The sequence below is a fragment of the Vigna unguiculata genome, chromosome 4 (genome assembly GCF_037176805.1).
Source record: "Vigna unguiculata cultivar grain cowpea cultivar isolate G323 ecotype 2 chromosome 4, ASM3717680v1, whole genome shotgun sequence".
NCBI classification, from domain to species: Eukaryota; Viridiplantae; Streptophyta; class Magnoliopsida; order Fabales; family Fabaceae; genus Vigna; species Vigna unguiculata.
In genome coordinates this window covers 44958151-44984278 of record NC_140795.1, presented here as the reverse complement: position 1 = coordinate 44984278, position 26128 = coordinate 44958151, and the positions used below count along the sequence as shown (strand labels likewise).

The 26128-nt window shown below is 30.4% G+C and overlaps 2 protein-coding genes across 2 annotated transcripts; one reads left to right on the top strand and one right to left on the bottom strand.

Moving 5' to 3' along the window:
* Positions 1–6444: 6444 nt before the first annotated feature.
* On the bottom strand, positions 6445–8017 carry LOC114182308 (heat stress transcription factor B-2b-like). Its single transcript, XM_028069156.2, has 2 exons — positions 7575–8017; positions 6445–7480 (listed from the first exon to the last, which is right to left on the bottom strand). The coding sequence occupies exons 1-2, from the start codon at positions 7839–7841 to the stop codon at positions 6731–6733; spliced, it is 1017 nt and encodes a 338-aa protein (XP_027924957.2). The 5' UTR covers positions 7842–8017; the 3' UTR covers positions 6445–6730.
* A 10386-nt stretch (positions 8018–18403) lies between these two features.
* On the top strand, positions 18404–21044 carry LOC114180889 (cation/H(+) antiporter 15-like). The gene is made up of 3 exons (XM_028067182.2): positions 18404–18595; positions 18705–19712; positions 19809–21044. Exons 1-3 carry the CDS (start codon positions 18404–18406, stop codon positions 21042–21044), a joined length of 2436 nt encoding a protein of 811 aa, XP_027922983.2.
* The last annotated feature ends 5084 nt before the right edge of the window (positions 21045–26128 follow it).

The window sequence follows — 26128 nt, the reverse complement described above, 5'->3', positions numbered from 1 at the left end:
AACTTGGTCGGATTCAGCGGATGCTTGCACTTGTGTGGGTACCCCTGCTCGAACCTGAGCTGCTCGATCCTGAGCCATGTATTACCAGTGTTGCAATGAATCAAATCTCTCCCACCACAAGGTTAGCCCTTAGTGAGTTTCAGGCCTCCTGCTACTCCCACCACCAGAGTCAGTCCGCTCTAAGTGAGACTAACTGGCTCCTCGGAGTGTCAGGATGCAACCTTACCTTGAATCCTTACCTAGTTATACAGATGGGGCACCACCATGAACACCCACTAGCAGGGGCCATGGAATTACGTCCCGACCACTGAAGCGCGACCCCGGAGGTCTCACCTAGAGACCCCAAGGAATTACACGCTGACACGAACCAACATTCATAAATCAGCAATTAAGAGAATATTAAATTACGTTTTTCAATTCCATATCAACCCTTGAAATTAAGTCCTCATATGCATCACCTCTCAAATCCATACCTCGGATCAATACCACCCCAATGAGTCCAGGGTCTCATCTCATGACAACACCATGTTCCTTTGATTTCAAACCACCCATTTATTTCGCATGCTAAGTCTCATACCAACTCATTCACCCACAATTCATGAATCATGCCAAACATATATTTCATGCTCCTTTATATACATACCCATCATTACACAATCATACCCAATCAAAACAGATCACACAGGAAACATCAAAAGTCCAAATTATAGCACAGCCTCGCCCAGCATCTCGCCCAGGCTGAGGGGTCTCGCTCAGGCGAGATGTCTCGCTCAGGCGAGCCTCCCCCTCGCCTAGGCGAGAGCACAAAAAGGGGTAGGTGGCATCACGGGATCTCGCTTAAGCGAGATCCCTCTCGCTTGAGCGAGTGGCCTGCTCGCTCAAAAGGTGAGCGAGTCGCCTGGGCGAGATCTCGTGCAGAGATCTCCCTGTTTCATCTCGCCTAGGCGAGATAGACTCGCTTGGGCGAGATTAACAGGGTTCGCCACTGTTCATCACTGTACCAGTCACGTTTTCGTCCAAAACACACATGCACAAAACCCTCACGCATTCAAACGGCAGATCCATCCACAAAATCAACAATAAAGCACAAAAGTTTCGAAGAAGGACTCTAAGCAAGAACCCTAACTTCCCGTACCTGGGATTCAAGCTAGTAAAACGCTCCGACAAGTCCTCGCTACCGAACGTACGAGCACCACAGCTTCAAGGACGAATGTAAAACTGAAAGGATAGGGAAATAGGAGCACAATATGGGTTATTTGGAAGCCCTAACGGAAAGGAAACGAGAAAGAACAACGGAGACGAGGATGGCTTGCATAGTACTTACATGGGACACGAAACTTCCCGGCAATGGAACCCTAGCAGGAGATGGGTGACGGCTGCAGCTCCAAGCAAGGACAAAGGTTCTGAAAGTTGTAGGGTACCCCTTAGGTTTAGGGCAGACCTAAGGGTATATGTGTTTGGGCTGGCCTTAGGCCCACTACAAGGACGGCCCACTGACATTAGGGCTGAAAAAGAACATAAAGAAAATGGGCCTTACAGTTTGTTTTCCCATGATTGTTTATTTTTATTTATTTATTTTAATAATATTCTATGTGATGGCAAATGGTAAATGTGCTTTGGAGTATCAATATAGTTGACATGTCAAAACACATAATGATGCCTAACATTAGCTTTTAATAATAAAAAAAAAATGAACACAATGTTGTCAACTTAAAGTAACATATTAGATAAAGGTCAAATTTAAATTAACACAACAACATCAATTCAAAGTAATATATGTCAAAGAAATGTCAAATATAATTGAACGCAACAACATCCATTATAGTAATTGAATGCAACAACAATATTGGACTTTGGATGTTATAATTAGAGTATCTGGTTTGACTTCAATTCGCTTTCTGCAATATTCATTTGCTACAATCAAAAGATATAGTTCCTGACCTTCTTTTGTGGTTGGGCCAAAAATATCAATTTAACATTTATAAAATGGCTATAAGGACTTAATGAATGTAACTATTCTAACGAAACATAATAGAGATTAGTGTGTCCTCGACATTTTTCACACTTTTAGCATACTATAAGAAATATTCTTTGATGGCTGTCCACAAAAATCTTGCAATGATATTTTATTTTCTAAGACGTGAACATTAATGTGATTCTCATAAGTAAAATAATTTTTTGACTACTAAATTTTGACAACTTTCTCTTACAACTTTAGGTGACATTTTTTAAGTGGTTCACTAGTTTTTCATTTTCTCATTCTCAATATTCCAAAACCACTTAGAAGATAACACCTCATATTGTAAGAGAAAGTTGTTAAAATTTAGTAGTTAAAAAATCATTGTTCTTCTCATAAATCCTTTTGTGTATTTCTAAATAACTTTGAGGAATGATCTCATTTAGGTATCATAACAATGACAATAGTCACTCACAATAGTACAATCTCCCATTAATAATTGAAAAGTTAAGTGTTGTTCCTCCATTGAATCATATGAGTTGAGTATTTTTAGCAAACATAATAGATATGGGAAACACCCATTATTGCCCCTCCATCACAAGTACGTTTATTTCATTCACATGTCAATGAAACACTTGTTACAACAAGAGTTTCGTTAATAATTGGTCAATGATTATCCTTCCTCTCTATGCTAGTCAACCTGGATAAGATATTTGCATGAACATTTTAATTACTTGGTATATATTTAAGAAATCTTTGGGAACCTTTTATATATATATATATATATATATATATATATATATATATAATTAACCTTAACAAGAACATTTGAAGTTTGGTGTTTCATTCTATAGCTAATTTCCTTTTATTGGATTGTAATTCACTATTCAAACTTGCAAGTTGTTATTGTGTCGTAATCTCCTAATCTTTAGGATTCACTTTACGTGTAGTTGTAAACTCATTTCCTTCTAGTTAAGAATAACAATCTTGATACAGTGATACATACAACATGTATATGATACGTCAATACACTTATTTTTTAAAATAATAGAATATATACGTGATATATGCATATTAACAAAGTATAAAAATTCTTAAAAACATGATAAATATGATTACTATAATGTGAATCCAAATTAAAATAAAATGTATTCAACTTTTTCAACATAACAAATTATAAATTATTAGGTTAAATATGTTTTTGGTCCCTCAAGTTTTAGTGAAATTTGGAATTAGTTCCTTTTCGAAACTTTTGACCAATTTAGTCGTTCATTTTTAGAAATGTGTGGATTTAGTCATTTTAACAAGATTTTGTTAAGTTTATCTGACGTTTCAAGCGTATTTTTTTATACTATTTGAATTGTTTACATCATTTGACTCATTTTCGTTTCAGTACTAACTCAAATACTATCATAAAACGTGTTTGAAACGTCAAATAAACTTAACAAAATTTGATTAAAAGGATTAAATTCACACATTTTTAAAGATAAATGACTAAATTGGTCAAAAGTTTCGATGAGGGACTAATAACAAATTTCACTGAAACTTGAGGGATCGAAAACATACTTAACCCTAAATTATTATCATCATAAAAGTATTACTTGTTTATATTTTAGATACTTAATTAGTAAATATGAATAAAATATCTAAAGTATCATATATAGATACGTGTCAAACATTGATACATAATACAAATTAAAATATCGATGTATCATAAAATCCTACAAATATGGTTATTATATATTATATACTTATTGATAACTCTCCTTGTGACATGTAAATAAGATGGAAAAATATCACATTTTTATTATCAACAATTATCATTAATCAATATTTTAAAAATTAATTAATCGTAAATATTTAAAGACTTATATCCCAATCAATATTACATAACACATTTAGAAGCACTAAAAAAACATAATAATAAAAAATAATAATAATAAAAACTGATAAATAGTGTAAAGAAGAAGTGGTGAGTCATACAACAAGATCAAAATAAAAACGATACATAAAATCAAGAAGTTTTATACTTTTTAATAAATTGAAAAATAAACGTTTTCTCACACTAAACGGTCCTTAATAATAGCATGTTGTCTCAAGCATGCTCTTGGTTGAAAATGTTACATGGAACAATGATTTTTTTATGTGTATTAATAGTAATATTTTTTATTTTAAATTTTAAATATCACAAATTGTGGTTAGGGTTGGGAGCTAATAGAAAATTGACATGGTCATGGAACCCTCCACTTAACACCTGGGTGGTATGAGATGTTTTCCCTATCCTTCCAAAAATATCCCTACTCTTAGATCTTATGACAATGACGCCAAACACATTCCATATAATATATATGATTAAATTTAATGTTCATCTTTTTGTTTGAAAGAAAAAAATTCAAAAATATATAAGAAGTTTTCCATTAATATAATGTTATTTGTCGACTAACATATCATACATTTTTATTTTCAAGATTTTTGAAATACTTTAAAACAAAATAAAATAAAGACTTAAATACTATTTTGGTTTTCTTTTGATCCAATTTATTCAATTCAATTTAATTCATTTTTTTTTATTTTTACATCCAATTAGATCCTTGGTTTTTTAAATTGTGTTCAATTTAGTCTTTTCTATAACACTGTTTAAATTGATAATCATAGGGTATACAATGTGACATTGTATTTAAATTAAATTAATATTGAATAAAATTACTGTCTTACCTCTTGTGTGTTTAACATGTATTATTTTTTAACACAGCTCGTCACAATTGCAAATGAGAGTTAACCATTCCCCTTGAAACACCACCATTTGAGGAACGACAAATTTGTTGTCCAAACTTTTCTGACAAGTGGATGGTGAGATACATAATAAAGTGGAGTTTAAGAGTTATGAAACGGAGGGTGAAGATAAATTAAGATAGATGATGACGAACATGATGAAGTGAAGTTTCAGGATAATAAAATAAAGGACGTGAGTGATGAAAGAGCGGATGGTAATGGTGATAATAAAGTGAATGTTGAAGGTATTAAAATGTAGAGTAAAACTAAATTGATAAAATTTAACTAAAATAAAAACTTATTTAAATAAAACACAAATAATCAAATTAGATGGTGATGGTGATAATAAAGTGAATGTTGAGGGTAATGAAAATAGTATTACCGTATATATTCTGTCATTATCAATATAAACAAAATCATAAAAAATTATTAAATTAAACACAATTTAATAAAATAGAAACCTAATTAAACGTAAGAAAAACAAAAGAAACAAATTAAATAAACTGCATAAAAAGAGGATTAAAATACTATTTAAACTTAAAATAAACAAATTGGTTGGAGATTAATTCAGTCACCTTTACTTTCGTTGTCTTCTTTTTTCTAGTATGTTCTTTCTATCCTCCATTTCAAAGTTAATTTGTTTTAAGATCAAATAAAATTATGTTTATAAAATTTATTTATAACATACACGATTTGAAAATTTTAATTAATGTCAACCTCGGATTTACATTAACATTATTTGATTTGAGAGATTTAGAATTCTCTATTTAAGAGATTTAGAATTCGTAAGCAAATATACATGTTGCGAAAGAAAATTATTAATATGAAATAAATATATTATTAAAAATAATTAATGCAATAGACAACTAAACAAGATCTTCTAAACAAAGCAAAAAATTTCTAAAAGTGTGCCCAAGAGTTAATACCTAATTAAATTTAACTCACGTGTATATATATAACAACTATGGTGCATATCTCTTAGACGATTAAATTAAAATTATGTTTTAAATTTAAATTAAATTAGCTCTCCTAATGATTCTTCCTGTTTTAAATTCATTAGATTTCTTCTTCTTATTTTTCATGCCGATACAGAACACAAAAATTCACTTGAAAATTCTCCACTTAAATATCTTTCCTGTTTTTCTTTTTTTCTCTCTAATTCATTTTGAATTCGACCAATATTAAAGCTATCTCATTTATTTCTTTTTTCAGTTACCAAGATTTTCAACGTGTTTCGATTTTTTCCAAACGCGTATTGGTTCGGCACCTTTTCCAACCTAATTTAACTATTCTAGAATCTCATTCTTCTGCATATCACTCCCCAAACTCAATTTCAGTTTAATATTTAGTAATGTGAATAAATCTATTTTATGAAAACGGAACAGTCAAATACTAGTTAAAGCCACTAATTAAACTGGTTCAACGAATATTAATTTTATAATTTTTAACATTTAATAATACAATAATATTTATATATGATAATAATAATTCATGACAAAGAAATTAGGAACAAAACAAGCGAAGCAGCTTTCACAAAAAGTTGGAGATAATTTCTGATTGATTTTACGAAATCTTTTCTAAGGTCGTTATAATAATCTCCATAAAAAATTAAGTTGAAGATTAAAAGGTGAGAGGAGAAAAATCCAAAAGCAAGCACAAATTTGCAGCATGGTATTAATTAACATATTCACATAAGAATTTTGAGTTTTCAGTGGGAGGAAAAATAATTAATAAGGCTAAATAAAATCTTCAACACTACCCTCAAAGGCAAATCTACAGGCCAAATCCAATTAATGAAAAAAAGGAAAGAAAGAGAGAGAAGAAAGAAGACTACAAAGTATCGTTTTCCTCTGACTTCTGAGAACCTTCTGGGAATCGGTCCCAAACGGTTAAACGATGCACGTGACACTCTCACGTGCGTCTCCGCGTGCCGGGTCTCGGATTCCCTACGCCATTGCATATCTAATCTAAAATGTTCCTTCACTTAACTATCGCCGCGTGTCAATGACAAACCCTCTGATTTGCTATGTGACACTGACTCAACCACGGCGTTTCCTGATTCTCGCGGTGGTTTTGGCAATCCAACGGTTCAGATTTTACGTCCGCAGGACCCGGATGATGAAGACGCAGCAGCGTATCTTTATTTGCTCTACCTCCTTCTTCTCCACAATCTCCACCGCTTCCTCCTCCTTCCCTCGCGCGCTTCGCTCCAATCGCCACACCGAACAGCTTCGGATTCAACTCCGCTGCATCCTCCCCGGAGATCCGTTTCGTCGGCATCAAATCGAGCGGCTTCACCGCAGTCATGCCGGACTCCCTACTTCCCTGCGCGCCACCAGCACCGCCGTCCGCTTGGTAAGTTCCGTTACCGTTGGCGTTCGCGTAATTTGACATGAGAGCATAAATATTATTGCAGAGCGATCTCATCTCCGAGAGCTCTTTCGTCAACTGAACGTTCTCTTTCCTAAGCCTCTCGTTCTCGTCGATGAGCTCCGCCGGCGCGAGCGACGGTGACGAGTTTGACGATATCACCTGCTCCTCGCCGGAGTTCGACGGCGAAATGATCGGAATCGCAGTCAACGGCATCGGCGACGGAACAGCAACCGTCGCCGGGGCCGTCGGAGACAGCGACGTCGAAGGCGCCGGCAACGAGATCTTCCGCCGTTGAATTTCGCTCAGGAGCCGCTTCTCGCCACGGCGGAAACACTCGTTCGAGAATTCCCACCGATCAGGTACGACCTTCCTGAATCCCTGCAAATCAGGAAAAACGACAAAGAAAATTAGGAAAACAAATAAAAATAAGCAGGAACAAGAAATTGGAAGTGATTGAGTAGAAATGAATTACGTAAGTGTTGAGCTGGCGAACGAAGCTGGAGAAATTGTTGTGTTTAAAATATTTAGGAAGCAAGTCTCTGGCGAAGACGGTAGGGTTCCAAACGATGAACGTTGATCCGTCGTCGTTCCAGGAGATAACATCGTCGATGGATTGGTCGTCGACGAGTTGAAAGGTTTTGGTGAGAAACGGTGTGGGAATGGATCTCTGAGAGTCTGCGGCGGCAGAGGCGGTGGTAGTGGAGTCAGCGTTGTGTTCCACCGGAGGCGGCGGAGCCATGGAGGAAGAGGCGCAGATGAATGGTGTGGATGCACGCCAGAGAGGGGAGAGAGATTGGGGTTATGGTGGTTCTAGAAGGTTCCGTTGGAAATATAAGGATGAGGGAGAGAGAAAGTAAGGAAAGAAAGTTAGGAGAAAGAATAGAAAGGAAGGGGCGAGAAGGTACTGCGTTACATCTTATGTCGAGAAAGTTCCGTATGAATAAGGTATTTGTTTTCATTTGTTTATTAATAACCGCATTTGTTGCATGTTGATGGGTGTGGAATTCTCCCAGCATCCACCTAAACATAGCTTCCACGCCTCTTCTTAATTCAAGAAACTTCTACACCTTCTTTTCTAAAACAAATACATTATCTTTCACAATTTTTTTTTCAAATTAAATCATAACACCCACTTATTATTTTTTTATTTTCAAATCATTTTCTCTTTTATTTACACTTATTAGTTTTTTTTTTTCAAATCCTTTTCTCTTTTGTTTAAATATCACTACCAATCATCACGAGAGTAGTATTTGGGTTCCATGTGCAATGAAGATTAAGTCGTGGATTGTTGAAAACCAAGTTAAATAATTGCTTCTAGAAACAATTATAGTAGTTCGTACAAAGATGTACAAAGATTTTTTTTGAACCATAAAATGTTTGCTAGGTGGTAAGGGAACAACAAATTAAGTAAGATTTGCATCCCATCTCAATTGCCATGACTTCTCTTCAAAGAGGATATTTAATAACTTTGGTACTAGGGTTTGTAGTTATATTATTGACATTAGAGAAAAAAAAGGTTTCTAATTAAGTTTGAGTGGTGTATATAATCTTGTAGGCAATAGTTTCTTTCTAATGCAATGTAATATTTTAGTTGATGGACTCAAGTTGACTGCGAATCTTGGAACAAAGGTTTGAGATTTTCTTTCTGTTGTAAAACTATGGTTGTGACACTTGAAGCACAACTATAAAATAACATGCATATTTTTTATTTCTCTCCTCTTATATATACCAAAGTACAGAACAAGATTTAAGAATTTGATATTGTAAATGGAGGATCTTAATCTGATTTGGTTGGTTAACTATTACATCTGGTTTGAACTGTATCTTCCTTCTTTTTTTCTTTTTTTTTTCCATAAAAAAACTATGGTTATAAAGTATTTGGGACATCTAAACACAGATCCGAAGTAACAACTCTATGTATGTCTTATTTCTATCTTGTTTTATATGTGGGTCAGGACATCTTCATAATTTTATATCCCATAATTTTATATATTAATGGATGAGATTTTGTTAGTGAGACAAGTTATCATCTAATGACAATATTTTTGTTTTTAAACATCAAAGTTAAAGTCTAAAACATGTTTAATATTATTCATTAAGAGAATTTAATCCCAAGCACGACTAGGATACTTACTTTTTAAGTAAGACTAAAAATAGATTTTTTTTTTTAATTAACTGTAGTGTATTGTTGTAGATGATAGTTTAATTGTAGAATTCTTGACACGCGTAGAACTAAAGAAAAAAAAAACACAATTGCTGTCCAAAGTAATTTCTATTTTTTAGTGTAGCTCATTGGTCAACTTCTACTTAGCCCCTACAAACTTGTACTACTTATAAACTAACTTAGCCATAAAAATTTATGAATCGCATCTCAAATATTTTCTAAAAAGTACATGTTCTCACAAATGCCCTACTCAATACGTAGCATAGTTTGGTTGTGTAAGGATGTAGGTTGGTAGGAGGCCAATGTTTTGTTTCGGCATCCCTAGTGGTATACTTTCTCTATTTTCACCCCATGATACAATATACTTGTATATCTACTTTGTTTCTACCTTCGGATGCTATATAGGTAAAAGTTAATATTCCATTAAAATGTACAACCCTTATAGCTTGGAGATTTTAGGTACCAGTCAGAATATTGTAGTCGTGGAAAATATTTCTTTCACACCTATCTTCTTTGAAAATTACCTTATTTATATGACTCCAAATTTCTCAATTAATTACTATCCAAAAACTCTTTCAAATTCTATTTTGTTTCTCATTTGATTTCATTACATGGAACTCTTCAAAGTTAGTTATATGGTAAACACAACTTATTCCTACCTACTTATCACACAATTGAATTCACACACTTTTTGAACGAAAAACTAAGTGCTAACATTTTCATATTTTTCTTTCCATAGCTCGCATAATTTGTTAATACATTATATAATTCTGTGTCAAGTTTTCCTTTGTTGATACCTTATTCAATAACACTTTCTAGTCATCAGGAGAGTCTTCACACTACAAAAGGACTTAAACATACTAGTGTTTTTCCTGCATATATTGTATCACAGTGTGTCATACATAAACTTAATCATAAATACTCCTTATCTTGATTTTTTAAAATCCATATGTCCTCACTTTCTCTACTAAAGTATTACCTTATTATGAATTGGTTAAATTCTTGTTCTTAGGTAGTTTCTCAAACTAATATGATTCTCTTTTCATATCAAGTGTCATACTTAATTACCATCATTCCATCCACCTAACTCCCCCATTGTTTTATTTGCAGTTTGAAATAACATACCGTCTAAGAAACCTATAATAAAGTGGCGTTTTTTCCACCCATGTGTCCTCCAAGAATTTGATTTTATTCCCCACCCTCACTTTTCATACTAACACTAGTGCAATAAGGACTTTTGGCACCAGTTATTTTTGGTATTTTGCCCCGGTTCCAGACCCGAGTCATATTAGGGCGAGGCCAAAAAACACAACCTGCAGTTTTCGAACCCTAGCGACCATCTTCTTCACAATGCCGCCACATACAAATTTGTCGACCATCGCAACCTCGCACCAGTCCATTCAACCACCACAGAATCAACTAACCTGCAGCAGAACACGAACGACAACAAACCTCCATTGTAGACGCGAATGTCGCGACATACCACCTCTGCAACACAAGCATATCGGAAATCGTCGTCATGATAACGAACGTGTCAGCGCTTGCATTGCAAGTTCAGCCTCACCGCGAGCTACCGTTGAAATCACTTGCACCTTGAAACATCATCTCGATGCTCATAAAAACCCTAATCGCGCCACCAAGCACCTGCAATGAGCAAAACGCGCAACACACTATGGTGGCTCTGAATCGCGCAACACACTATGGTTTGATTTGGGGATGAAGAGGAACAATGTTGCAATTCACGATTTGAGGACCTAAATAAGATATATGGCCTCAGTTCAATTAATAACTAAGGCCTAAAGTGCATACTGCCTCAGTCCATTTCCACCCGAGGCCAAAAACTTTCTTGCCAATGGCATTTTTGAAATTTTAAGGAACTCTAATGCCTTATAGGCTTCGGTTGCCTTTTGACTGAGGCAGAAAAGCCCCTATAGGCTTCAGTTGGCTTTTGACCCGAGGCAAAAAAAGTTTGAAAAATTGTAAAAATGTCACCGCGTCCTTGTAGGTTTCGGTTCTACAATAACTGAGGCCTATAAAACGATATAAAACCAAAAAAATGCACTAGTGTAATTTGCCATCAAATCAATTGTCTTGTTGTCTGTCCTCATATATTTTGTGTAAACCATTCCATCACTGCTATTCATTCATTTCTATACCACTAACTTTAGGTTCCTTTATGATCCATATTTAGATTCTAACTCATCCTCCCATAATTCCTGGTTTTCCACACCTAATCTTTACCAAAGTTTTGCTAGTAAAGTCATGTTAAAGTTTTCAGTGTCTCTTATACCTAAGCATCTTCTTTCCTTGGTTTGCACAAAATTTTCCATTTAATCCAAGTTATCTTCCTATCCTCATACTCTCATCCTTAATGAAATTTTCCATGTTTTCGTAAGTTTTTTATATGTGTTTTTTGCCAGTTTGAAGAAGGACAAATAAAATAATGGTATTGAAGAAATGCATGTTGATAAACGACAATAACCTACATTTGCATCTAGATAATTTATTCCTAACCCTACCCACCACATCTTGTAAAAAATTGTTGTTTTCTTGGGTTTCCTCCTATAGGCATGCCTAGATACTTAAAAGGAATTTTTATATAACTACAATTTAGAGTTTTAGATAAATTTGTACTAGTTCATTCTCTAATCCCATAGTTGGATTCTCATTCACTAATATATAAACTATAAATAATTCCATACAAGCTTTTATCCAACCAATTTATTTACTACAAAAATATGGTATACCTATCATATAATACATAAACTCACATCTTATTGAATCATAGATTTTTTCATAATCAACATTTATTATTAATAATTCTTTTTTTTTCTCATGATCTCATCCACAACTTCATTATCATTAGGTACAAGAATGCTAGTTTTCTTGAATGAAATCAACCAAAGGTTGAATGACATTGTAAATGTGTACATGCTTATAATCACTAAGTTCTTTCCATAAATATTTGTATTTAGTGAAATATCAGCTCAAGTGACAAAACACTAACTCGGTTAAAATAAGAAATAAGAATAGAAGAACATAATTTTCAATGTACAAGAATGTAAGAAAAACATCTCTCTAAAAATTCAAGTGAAAACAATAAACATTCTCTCTCTTGAAAAAAATAGAAAAATATGATTATTGATAGAACATTGAAGGAAAATGATTGTTTCTTTTTTCTCTTAATTTTTCTCTTACTAAGAAAAAGGAAGTTTATTTGGGAGGGAGAAATAAGGAACCATAAGTGTCCCCTTATAGCAATATGCATGGAAGAAAGAGAAAAAAAATCAATGATGTGAGACTTTTATTTATTTTATTCTCAACTATTATCCCATTTGAAGATTTTGATTAAATCAATCAATTATTAACATCATCATTGTTTATTCTTTTATCATTCATGTTGTTTACATTTTTTATTAGTCAGGATAGGATTGATATCATATAAACTTATAAGTGTCAAACTGATTTTATTACAAGATTGGCCATGTTTTTCATATTTTTATCTTATATTGTGTGAGGAACAAAGTGTTAATATGTGTTTGGTTTCCACCATAGATTGATCTTCATTTTTGTTTGAAAATCTCAATTAGGTTATTGGATTTGTTTTAGTCTCAATATGGTATTCATCTTTAAAAAATGTGTTACAATTTGATCATTTTCATTAGTACAATATTAATGATGTTAACAGATGTGTCACGTGTCAGTTTGTGGCTATTTAGATTTTTTTTTTCAATTTCTTTTGAGTTTAAAAAAAAATTGTCACGTGTCAAATGAGGGTCCTGCCACATGGTAGAGGCAATTTGACGTGGTCATGTTTCATGTCACTGTTGGGACAAATGTCATGTGAAAAATTCCAATTTAGTCATATTTGTTATTTTGTCTCAATTGAGTTCCAATTTGTTTTAACCAAAAGCAATTTCATCACTCTCCAGATTGAGTCCAAATTTAACTTTTATATAAATTCTATATAAATGTTACAATGATATTTTTATTAAAATTGATATTTTTAATAAGATTAAGTTTATTTAAATTTGTATTTTACATTGTACTTTATTTAAATTTTGTTTAAAATATTTATATATCAATAATTTCTAAACAAATGTTAAAATTGTTTTCAAAATAACAACTTTATAAATTCAAATGTAAAATTTTAAAATAGTTTATAACAATTTAAAATAAACATATTTATTTATAATTTTAAAACAAAATTTAAATAAAGTTTGATGTAAGCTATAAATTTAAATGAACTTAATCTCGTTAAAAAATATCAATTTTAATAAAAATATCATTATCACATTTACATAAAATTTAAATTTGGTATTAATTTGAAGGGAGATAAAATTACTCCAAATTAATAAAAATATGAGTGAATTGAGATAAAATAACAAATATAAGAATTAAATTGAGATTTTTTGCATGATACTTGCCACAATAGTAACACGTGACACTGCCTCTACCATGTGACAGACCCTTTCATTTGACATGTGGTAATTTTTTATAATTTAAAAAAAATTGAAAAAAAAATTAAAAACAAAACTTGGAGGTGACATGTGATACATCAGTTGACGTCATTAGTACTGTACTAACCAAAAAGACCAAATTGTAACACATTACAACCAAATTGAGACTAAAAAGAAATATGATAACTTAATTGATATTTTCGATAAAAACAAGAACCAACCAAGTATTTAAATCTATATGTTTATATGTGTTTGTCTTAAAACATTTTCATTATCTATATATATGCACAATAATTATTGTTACTCGTCCTCAAATTTCTCTATCAAATTTTTATATGTATATAGATTTCTTGCATGCTTAATGACTTACTTTATGTAATAAAAAAAATTATAATATACTATAACTTTGATAAATCAACTTAGTGCTCCTCATACAAGTGCATACACATAGAAACGTGCAACATAGAGTCTAACAACAATTTTTTATCCTCTAAAATATGATCCAAAACGTAAGGTTCTCCTAATAGGTCTAAGAATTATCTTAACAACATTTTAGTACTCTCCACCTAAATTTGACCTGATATACTAACTTTTTCACTACTTATGCAATGTTTGGATTTATAGAAATCATGACATAGTCAATGCTTTTTTCTCATTATTAATTCAAATTCTTCTTCTTTTGTTTCACTTTCAAATTCAAATTACTAATAAAAGATATTATTGATAAAAATTACATCACATTATTAAAATAATTGTGTAAAGTTTATCCCACAAATTAATATATGTTAACTAATAAAAAACATGAAAATTGTAGCCTTTATTAGTGTGCAATGTCCTTACACTAAAATGAAAAAAATGACTTTTAACGTAGGTTCTTGTAGGCTTTTGACGTCTGTTGAAGGTGCAACATCATAGTAGCTGAGCAATATCAACTAACATTTGTTACATTTGTTGCAATGACAACAAACGTCAAATTGTGGGTTTTTTTTTTTAATTTTGTGCCAACATTTTCCTCCATTTAAACCATGGAAAATTAATATAAAATTTAATAATACACCACAGTTCCAGAATTTTACAAGTAATTTGAGTATCTCAAATAAAGCTATAAAGTATGGAAATGTGGGTGAAAAAATACTACGAAAAAAAAAATACTTTAGAATCTGTGACCAATTTGAAGTTATGAACATTTGAAGTTTTTCAACCCAAATCTTCATAATTCTGAATCTGTGACCAATATCTCAAACCTGAATATTATACATTTGAATACAAAATAAAATTTGAGTCAAAACGTAAAAAAAAAAAACTTTTAGGACACACGTGAATGAAAAAACCAACCTTATGTAATTGGGAAGAGTGAAAGCTTGAGTCTAATTGAGCACCACAATAGCAAGATGGAGTGAAATGAGTGGTGCATCAAGGACCATTAGTCTAACTCACTGATACTAAGCCACGTCAAATAGTAAAATATGGAAGTTAAAAATGAGAATTATAATATCATTGTCCTTAAAATAGATATATGATAAAGACCGTTAGTTTTTTTTTATTACACTAAAAATAAAAATTAAAAAGCATAATATTTTGTACAAAAGTTATTGTAAAATATGATTGTTTTTGTTTAATATTTAAAATGTCACTATCTAACCAAAGGGTAAATTTGACTTCCACATACATTTTAATGGGTGAAAAAACAAGAGGAAATGTTCCATCGATGAAACAAGGAAAATGACACCAATGAAAAGAAAATAAAAGAGAGATACCGTATTTATACTGTTTGGGTTAGTGAAGAAGAAATGAAGATTAAAAAAAAAATCAAGCCAGACTTTTTCTAAGATAAAAACTATTCAATCTAATTAGGAAAATTGGTATATATAGAATAAAAAGCTTCAATTTTTTAACCTAAATATATCTTTTGTCAGTAATTTTTTTTTTTTTTTGAGAACAAACTTTGATTGTAGCCATTCTACCCATTTCAAATAAGTGTAGAAAAATCACTTTGTTTTTATTTTATTTTAAACTATATGATGGATAAAAGTGAAAAGCTATAGACTTTGTCCTTTAAACAAATAAACTATTATTACATCTATAACAATATATAAAGGGGATTTCCCTTTTTGTGTTCACATTTCAAAATACCGATTTTACCCTTTAAATATAATAATTTATTAAATTTTTAAAAATTGACCGTTATTTTTATAAGCTTTTTCTAAAATAGACTATCTCTCATTCTTCTCTTTTTTCTTTATTTATCAATGATTATTCTGTCATTTGTTCTAATATATTTCATTTCATTTTCAATAAATATAATTTTAGTTTATATATTAACTTAATAATATTACAATATTATCACCTACTGATATAATGTCCTGCATATTTAAAAAATGCATACACAGACGCTATTGCACCTGTGTTTATGCTAGTGTTATATATAGGTAATTCAAGAGCCTTTATTGAAAAAATATGACAATAATAACAAAAATAGTCAGGAATTATTCAATAAGCTAGTGTGAAAAGTTAATCTCTAAAGTGAAAATAAACTTAACGAATTATGACATATTTCAGAGCTCACATTTATATCAGAAACAAACAGAAGAAGATATACATAGATTTGGACAACTCACTGAAAATGGAGTGAAGGGACCAAGTACGTCATGTGTGGACATGCAATGCAACTAAGCATCAGCTCTTAGTTAGTCTCGTGAAACTTCTGAAATAGATAATGTCGTACTTCGTAAGTTGTAACAAAGAGAGATAATACCCTAACCGACACAGCTATTAAATAACGAAGTTTGATACACATAATATACCCATCATATATTGTAATAAAAATATATTTTATATCCTTCGTATTTTTATAAATCTTAAAAATAATCGACACTTATAATATTTTATATTATAATTATATAATATTTTATATTATAATATGATTTTTAAAATTTCATAAATTAAAGCTGTTTGAAACCAGATGTAAATTTAAATAAAAGTTTACTGTAAGTGTGATATATGAATTTTATAGAATGTCATGTTATTTGTTTATATATATAATAACACCACCAAAAATTTCAGTTATTTCGGCGAATTCCTATTTGCATATCAACCTAACTCAATGTCTAGTTGTTGGAAAAGGAAATCCGTATTTCATGTTTATATACATTTAAAATGATATAATATTTCATTTAACATTTAAAAGATAATTAATCATTTACATGAACTATTTTTAGAAACAGATAAATTTTCTATAAGCTTTTCCAAAGTTCATATCCTATCCTATCATATGAAATTCATCGAGGGAATATGAGAGGATTACCATGTGACCTTGGATACCACCCAAGCCATTTGAACTTAGAGAGGAAAAGAATCATGATTGGGAAATTAAGCTAATCTTACTTACAATTTGTCTTATTTTAAATTTTATAAGTGATTTTTTTTTTTTGAAGAATTGTAAGGAGATAAACCCAATGAAGGAAAAAAAAGATAAAAATAATCTACAACCCAAATAATTTATATGATTTAAATTATAGTATATTAAATTTAAAATATTAAATTAACCACAAATCTAACCCAAATCATACTCAAATTTAATTTTAAGATTTCATCTCAATAATATGTAATTATAAATAATCATGATGAAAACGTGTTATGTATAAAATATTGATATTTTATTAATTTATCTGAGCACTATATTACTTTTGTTTTCTTACAATATAAAGTTCACCCATATCTAACTTTTTATAGATTAAAGAAAATGAAAAATAAAGAAATTCAAAAAATCTTTTGAATTTTTTAAAGAAAATATATAAATAACTTAAATTGTTAAAAGTTATCTACTAAAACATTCAATAGTTTTTAATTGGATAATTTATCTTAAAATCTATAATTGAATTGAAAATTTATTTCATAATAATTATGTTTGCAAAATTAATTTAAAATTATTTAATTTTTTATTCACATGCCTAAAAATTAACATGACAATTTTCTATAAAATAACAAAAAATGAATATAGTTAAATTTTTTTTAATATATTTTCAAGTTCGGCATTGGAAAGATTAGTTCATTGATAGGGTAAAAATCCAATGCTCTTGACTCTCTTTGCACATACATTTCAAATATAATCAACATAAAGAATGCATGTTATTGTGTTTGTATGTACTAGAAGAAGTCGCATGCTTTTTTACAAATGATTTACTTGATTTTTTTTCCCAAAAAACTAAAAAACTAATTTTTGTATATTCTTTTATATTAAGGAATATATATAACCACATAAGCTATCAATAGGAAATTAGAATGATAACCCATTTTCTCTAAACAATGATAACGGATAATAAACTGAAAATTTTAAAATTTAAATATTTTATAAAACATTAATAAAGTGGATGTATAAAATAATAATGCAAATATGTAACTTTAGAAAATTTTGACTATTTGTTGTGTACAACAGAAAATGAGACTAACCATAAAATAAGATAAGTGACACCATAAATAGATATGTATAGGTGGATTTTATGTTGTCGATAATATGTTATGTAGTTACATACCAGTAATGTGTTATGTAGTTACATACCAGTAATGTGTTTTAATCTTAGGTTTTGTGAGAAAAAGAAAAAAAGATATAAAGGATGAAAGTACCATAGTAGAAGAAACATCAAGAATAAGTGTATCTATTACAAAATCAAAGGAATAATGACGGACACAATACCTGCATGTTACAATGTTTCCATAGTTAATCCTAATCAATTTTGGAAAACCGATAAAGTCTGGAAAACAGAGCTCCCTATTCTGGCAATTCAAATTTCTTTTACTGTTGTGTTATCTCGTCTCTTTTCTATAATCTACAAACCTCTGCATCAAACTCGTCTCATTTCACAAATCTCAGTAAGTAAATAAATCTCAATAGTTTTGTTTATGATAATTATCTCAAAATTTATGATACATGGCATTCTAACAATGTAATGTGTGGGCATTCTAAATTATAATTACGTAGGTTGGTTTCCTACTTACACCGCCATTACTTGGAAGATTCACAACAATTTTTGAGTTCATTTTTCCGGTAAATGGGATTGTCAACGTTGAGGTCCTTTCCCACATTGGTCTCATTTATTATGCATTCCTTAGTGGATTGGAGATGAACTTAAATACCATTCTAAATGTGAACAAGAAAGCAGCAAGCATCGCAATTGCTGGGATCATTTTTCCCATACTCGTTGCACCATGCTTATATGTTTTGTTTCGAAAAGTTTATGGACATAGTACGATGTTTCCCCTTGAAGAAAGTACAAATAATGCTTATATACTTTGGACTTTAATTCTCACTGTTACAGGTTTTCCTGTGGTAGCACACACACTTTCTGAGCTTAAGCTCCTTTATACTGGTCTCGGTAAAGAGGCTTTAACAGCAGCCATGATTAGTGACACCTATGGTTGGATTCTTTTCATTTTATTTGTTCCATTTTCAATTAATGGTAAAGGAGCTATCTACACTGTGTTATGCACGATATTATTCATTGTTGTGTGCATCTTTGTTGTACGTCCACTCATTCAATGGTTTATTGATCGCAAGGCAGACAAAGATGAATGGAATGATAACCAATTGCTCTTCATAATCATGGGGGTTTTAGCTTGTTCATGTATTTCAGATTTTCTTGGTTCACATGCCATTGTTGGGGCTTTTGTTTTTGGATTAATTTTACCTCATGGGAAATTTGCTGAATTGTTCATGTCAATTTCAGATGATTTTGTTGGCGGATTTTTAGTACCACTCTTCTTTAGTGGAACTGGGATGAGACTTATGTTGATCGCAATTTTCTCCCAAGAAAGTTGGCCCTTTATAATTTTGATTATAATCTTATTGTGTGCTATAAAGATTTTAAGCACTTTATTTGTCACCTTTTTCTTTGGTATGCGTATTCTAGATGGTTTGACCTTGGGCTTGATTTTGAATAATAAAGGTGCCATGGCATTAATAATGTTGAACATTGCTTGGGACAAAAGGGTATTGATTTATTTAAAATATTGCATTCAATTACTTCAGTTTCTTATATATACAATTGTAGTCTAATCCATAAGCTCTTGTGATGTGTTATTGTAGATATTTTCTGTACCTACCTATGCTGTTATAACTTCTGCTGTTCTTCTGATGACAATAGTTGTGTCTCCGGTCATAAATGTCATCTATAAACCAAGACAGAAATTTGAACAGAATAAGCTAAAGACCATACAAAAACTAAGAGTTGATGCAGAGCTTCGAATTATAGCATGTGTTCATAATACTCGCCAAGCTGCAAGCATGATTAGCATAATTGAATGTTTTAATGCCACAAGAGTTTCCCCTGTGCATGTTTTTGCCTTGTACCTTGTCGAACTTACTGGACGTGTTGCTGCCCTAGTTGCTGCACATATAGGGAAGTTTTGTTGCCAATTTGGAGAACAAAACCTGACCAGGTCAGAAGAAGAGTTAGAAAGCATTCACAACACAATTGATGCACTTGGAGAGGCATATGACGCTATTAGAGTTGAGACCTTAAATGTGGTGTCAGCATATACAACTATTCATGAGGACATATACCACTCAGCAGAGGAGAAACGCACAAGCTTAATTCTTCTTCCGTTTCACAAACAATTAACTTTAGAAGGTACTTTAGAAGTAACCAGTGTTGTATACAAAGATATAAACCAAAATGTAATGCAAGGTGCCCCCTGCTCCGTGGGAATATTTATTGATCGGGATTTTGGGTTAGTTCCCAAAATTAACCTTCATATTTGTGTGGTCTTTGTTGGGGGCCCTGATGATCGTGAAGCCTTAGCCATTGCATGGAGGATGGCAAGACGTTCAGGAACACAACTCTCAGTGGTTCGAATTCTTCTGTTGGGTGAAGCGGCAGAAGTAGATGCTTTAGTTCACGATGAAGCGCAAGGGATATTATCTACGGTAATAGATACAGACAAACAAAAAGAGTTAGATGAAGAGTATATAAGCATATTTAGACTTACAGTAGTTAACAATAATGATTCAATATCCTACTCAGAGATTGATGTTCATAGTGGTCAAGATATTCCTACAGTTCTGAATGAGATAGAAAAATTTGGTTGTGATATTTACATAGTTGGACAAGGAAACTGTAGGAATTCTAAGGTCTTCTCGAAATTGTTGGAGTGGTGTGAGTGCTTAGAACTTGGAGTTATTGGGGACATTTTGGTGTCAAACAACTTTGGTTCACGATCGTCTGTGCTAGTTGTTCAACAATATGGATATGGAGGAATGGATTTTGGAAATAATCTTAATCAGAAGGCCACTAACAAAGACATGTTTGAGTCTGTCATTTGAAGATAGAATAAGCATAAAGGTTTACAATGAAGCATAAGGATTTACAAGAAAATATTTTTTCATCTTAATGTATATCAATTTAAAATATATAAGTGGTTGCAAACCTTACTTGATAAACCAGTTTTGTAAGATTGAATTAGATTTAAAATTCACTTCTTAATAAATATGATTCTTTGCTCAACATCATATAGTTTCTTCTGTGTTTAATTTTAATTTTGTTTTGTTTTTTTATCATTTTATATTCCTCAATTAAACTAATAAACGAACAAATTTTACTTTGCTTATTTTTCTTAACATTTTTCTAATACTAATTTTAATTCTTTTTTTAGAATCCAACTTTTCTTTCCAAATTTTCTTATTATACATTAATATTTATTTTCAATTTTTTTCTTCTCCAAAAAATGTCTTTCTTTCTATTCGGAAAATACATGTATATATGCATCCTTATTCAACTTAGTTTATAACTTAATCTAGTTTTAGTTTTATTATTTTCTTGTTCTCTCTTATATTTTTATATACTCTCTTTTTTTAATCACATGAATCTGAGGTTTGCATACTTGAACTAACGTACAAAGAAAAATGATAATGATAAATTAATGAGATAATATCCATTTTATTTTCTTCTACTATCAATGACATCATTTGGTTAATTAACGATATAATGACACCATAAATAGATATGTATAGATAAAATTTATGTTGTCGATGATATATTATATTGTTACATACTAGTAAACTGTAACTTATAGTATTTTTCTTCTTATGAATGTAAGACAATCATATTAACATTTAGGATTAAACATATTATTTTATTATTTGTAAAGTATTAAATAAAAAAAATTTAAAAAAACTTAATATGAAAAACATGGCACAACATATTCATACAATGTTAAAATATGATATCTCTCACTTATTCATGCAACAACGTTCACAACCCAATGCAATCAACAAGCATTAATTATAAAACTAATGAACCCAAGAATGCATGACAGTAATGCTTTTTCCATATCAAAAAGAAAATGGTGAAAATATCAAATTCAACCAAAATCATAACCAAATCTCAACAAAGACCACATAACATAACAAGAATTAATTTTTGTGAACCTGAACGAGAGATTAGATTTATAATAATTGTGTTGGAACACCAAGAAGCACATGAGAGTGACGATCGAAGGTGAGTGGATTTTTTATATGTGAGGGTTAAAAGAAATTGTGTGTTTAGAGTAAGGGAAAGGTCTCTAGTGAGGGAAAAAAAATTGTCATTATTCTTTTGCTTGATGGGTTTATATACACAACATTATATATCTAACATAATTTCGTAATAAAGTCAGTCTTTATTACAAATAAATTTAAAAGGCAAGAATTGGTTTTAATATTATCACATTATGGGTATCAAAGCAAAGACAAAATCAGAGCATAAAATCAAACGTGTGATTAGGAAAATTAATTCTAATTAGTAAGAGATTGTCTATAATCATATTACTATTTTCTTTATCTGTAAAAGAGGTGTCATAAAATCAGAGCACAAAATCAATTATCATTGGGAAAAAAATGATTCTAAAAATTAAAACAGATTCTACTTCTAAATATTAGAATCTCATCATTAACTTCTTGATTTGGAGCAAAAATGACAAAGCATAGAGTGGGGGTGAGAATATAAACTTTTGGGCTGCTATTAGTTGCAAGTAGAAGCGGTGTGGGTGGATGAAGTATTTTGGACTAAAATAAAAACAAGCATCAAAAGAAAACACATAAAAGATTAAAAAAATCTTTTTCTTTTTATTTATTATTATTATCATGTTATTATTATTTAGAAAAAGAAAAAATATTACTTATTTTTATTTTTATATTATATTTTTTTATTTGTTTATTATTATTTTTTTAAAATATATTTTATTATTAATTATTCTATTATTTTTATTAAGCCGGACGAAATTGGGTGTTGACAGTATTGAATAGTGACTACCACGTGTCACTCCGTGATTTGTTTTATTTTATTTTTATTTTTTAACTTTAAATTTTTTTTAAATGTCCACGTGTAAATCTAATTGCATGTCACGTGTCAAAGTCAATGTTTTATATTCAATTTAGCCCCTATATTTGTTATTTTTGTTCAATTTACGGTAAACATTCGCTTAAGTCTGCACTCATTTAAGTCCACATCCTGCCTAAATCCACATTTGGAAAAGGGAAATTATCCGATCAATAATTTTGTGACTTTATTTTCAGAAAAGATCACATAAAGTCATGTGACAAATATTTTCAATTCGTTCACATGTGGTTCTCGATTGACTATTGTGTAAGATGCAACGAAGGGTGAAAAACACACCCTTAGCTTAATTTAAACTAATCTGATGATAACTAAGGAGAATCTTTTCATTCATTCATATGAATAACATAAAATAATAAATTTCTCCTGTAACATATCTCTTATCTCTTATACCTCATCTCTTATATTTTCATAATCCCTACAAATTTTTAACACTCATAATATTTAAATTATTAAAATATTTTTCATTTCAAATCCAAAACATTTTAATAGATTAAATATATTTTAATATATCAAAATAGAAGTAAAGATTTCGAACAAAGATACTTTTTTTAAAATAAATTGTTTTCTTTACCTATGTTAGATAAACATAAAGAAATTACCATGATTTGTCATTCTCATCTGACTATTTGGGCGCAATGACACAGCTAGTCGGAGCATGCACGCTCGACAACATCAGTCGAGCGGAAGCGAAAAGATAAGATCAGTAGTTAAAATAAAACAGATTAGTAATCAAGTTTAAAAAGCAATTGAGCCTCAGTTAAGGAAATCTTAATATCACGGACCCATCTCAAAAACTATAAATAGGACCCCAAGGTAAGTTGGTTATAACTTTTTACTTCGCATTTATTACAGTGTTAATTGCTAATCCCGAACGAGATTCAACTGACTTAAGCATGAAAGCCTAATTGATAGATACTCCATTCATCTAGACAACTTGAACGAGAGAAGAATGAACACCAAACAAGAGGAGAGAGGTAGAACCAAATGACAACAGAGAAAAAAAAAATCAAGTGAGTATTTTAGTTAGGTGCTCAATTCCTATATCCAAAACAGACTCATCGAAAGCAACTTGAATGGTATCACTCTGTATTAATTTGTTTACGTTATAATGCATGTTATGGGGTATACTGTTAAAAGAAAAATATTAAAATGAAGATGATTTTATAATAAATTTTTGGGTTAAATATGTTTTTGGTCCCTCAAGTTTGAGCGAAATTTGGAATTAGTCCCTCATCAAAACTTTTGACCAATTTAGTCCTTCATCTTTCAAAATGCGTGAATTTAGTCCTTTTAACCAAATTTTGTTAAGTTTATCTGACGTTTCGAGCGCATTTCATGATAGTATTTAAGTTAACATTGAAGCAAAAATGTGTCAAACAGTATAAATAATTTAAATACTATCATGAAATGCGCTTGAAATGTCAGATAAACTTAACAAAATTTGGTTAAAAGGACTAAATTCACGCATTTTAGAAGATGAAGGACTAAATTGGTCAAAAGTTTTGATGAGGGACTAAACCCAAATTTCGCTCAAACTTGAGGGACCAAAAACATATTTAACCCTAAATTTTTACTTGGTCTCACCGAGGAGTATTCAGTCCAACAATTCAATAGCTCTTATGCCTTTTATTATCATGATCTTTTCTCTAATTCAACAACACATGAACACAAAATTAGTGGTCCTTTGAGCTTGGTGATTTTTCAACTAATCAAGATTGTTGTAGATTTGGTACTAATCACACAATTAATTTTTATTTCAAAATTTGTGGATATTCATTTGGAAACAAACCAAAAAATATTATTTTTCCTTGATAATAGCCAAATTATATATATATATATATATATATATATATATATATATATATATATATATATATAAAATTCTTGGTGACTTTTTGAATTTTTTGAAGCATGTGAAGAGAACTTGTAACTGTTCGAGTGGCGGATTATTATGAGTGCAAGAAGGACCTTGGCCCCCAAAAATTTTGAAATTTTTTTTATAATAGATATTTTAATTTTTTTTATTATAAATATTAGGTATTTTGATTTTATTTTGTTATAAATATTAAATCAAATATTTATTTCTTTTATAAACATAATAATTAATACTAATAAATAATAAAATATAAAATCAAATATAATAAAGAATAAAGATTAAAAAGATTTATCAAGATATTTTTTATTATTTGTTTTTATTATAGATTGTGTTTTTCATAAATTGTTCTCATATTTAATTCTCATTTGTTTTCTTTTGTTTTTGAAAAGAAAAAGATCTATTATTTTTTCTTTTATTTCTCCTTTATTCTCTTCCATCCTCGAGGAAGAAAAGAAGAAGATAATTGTTTCGTCTCACTTGATAGTGAAATATTAATTCAAAAATTTATTTAATGAGCCTCTTTTATATATCTATGCCTTGAATTTCTTACAAATTGTTCTCATCTTCCATTCTTATCTATTTTCTTTTCTTTCGGAAGAGAAAAAATCAATTATTTTTGCTTTCATCTCTCAACTGTTCTCTTCCATTCTCGAAGAAATAAAAAAGAAGGTAATTCTCTTTTGTATCACTTGATAGTGAAATATTAGTTTAATAATTTATTTAATGAGCCTTTTTTATATTAATTTTTTATTTTATCAACATAGAAGAGAAAATGATTGTACTATGTGTTTTTTATAATTGAATTTTAAGTGTGGTTTGATTACCATCGAATTTTCTTTTGGTATTTATGTCTCTCAATTTTTTATTAGATTATGATAAATCATTTTTTAGTATTTTTTTTGTTTAAAATAGGTATATTGATGAAGAATAAAAGAATATATTATTTAAATAGGTATATTGATAAATCATTTTTGTATTTATGTCTCTCAATTTTCTTCTTATACTTCATTTTTTATTGTGTTAGTGACAGTAATAAAATGTATAAATTTTGGATGTATTATTTGGACACCCCCAATAATGTTGGTCAAGATCCACCACTGACTGTTCTAGACATGATCACGTGCCACTTCATATCAGTGATCATGGAAGAAACAA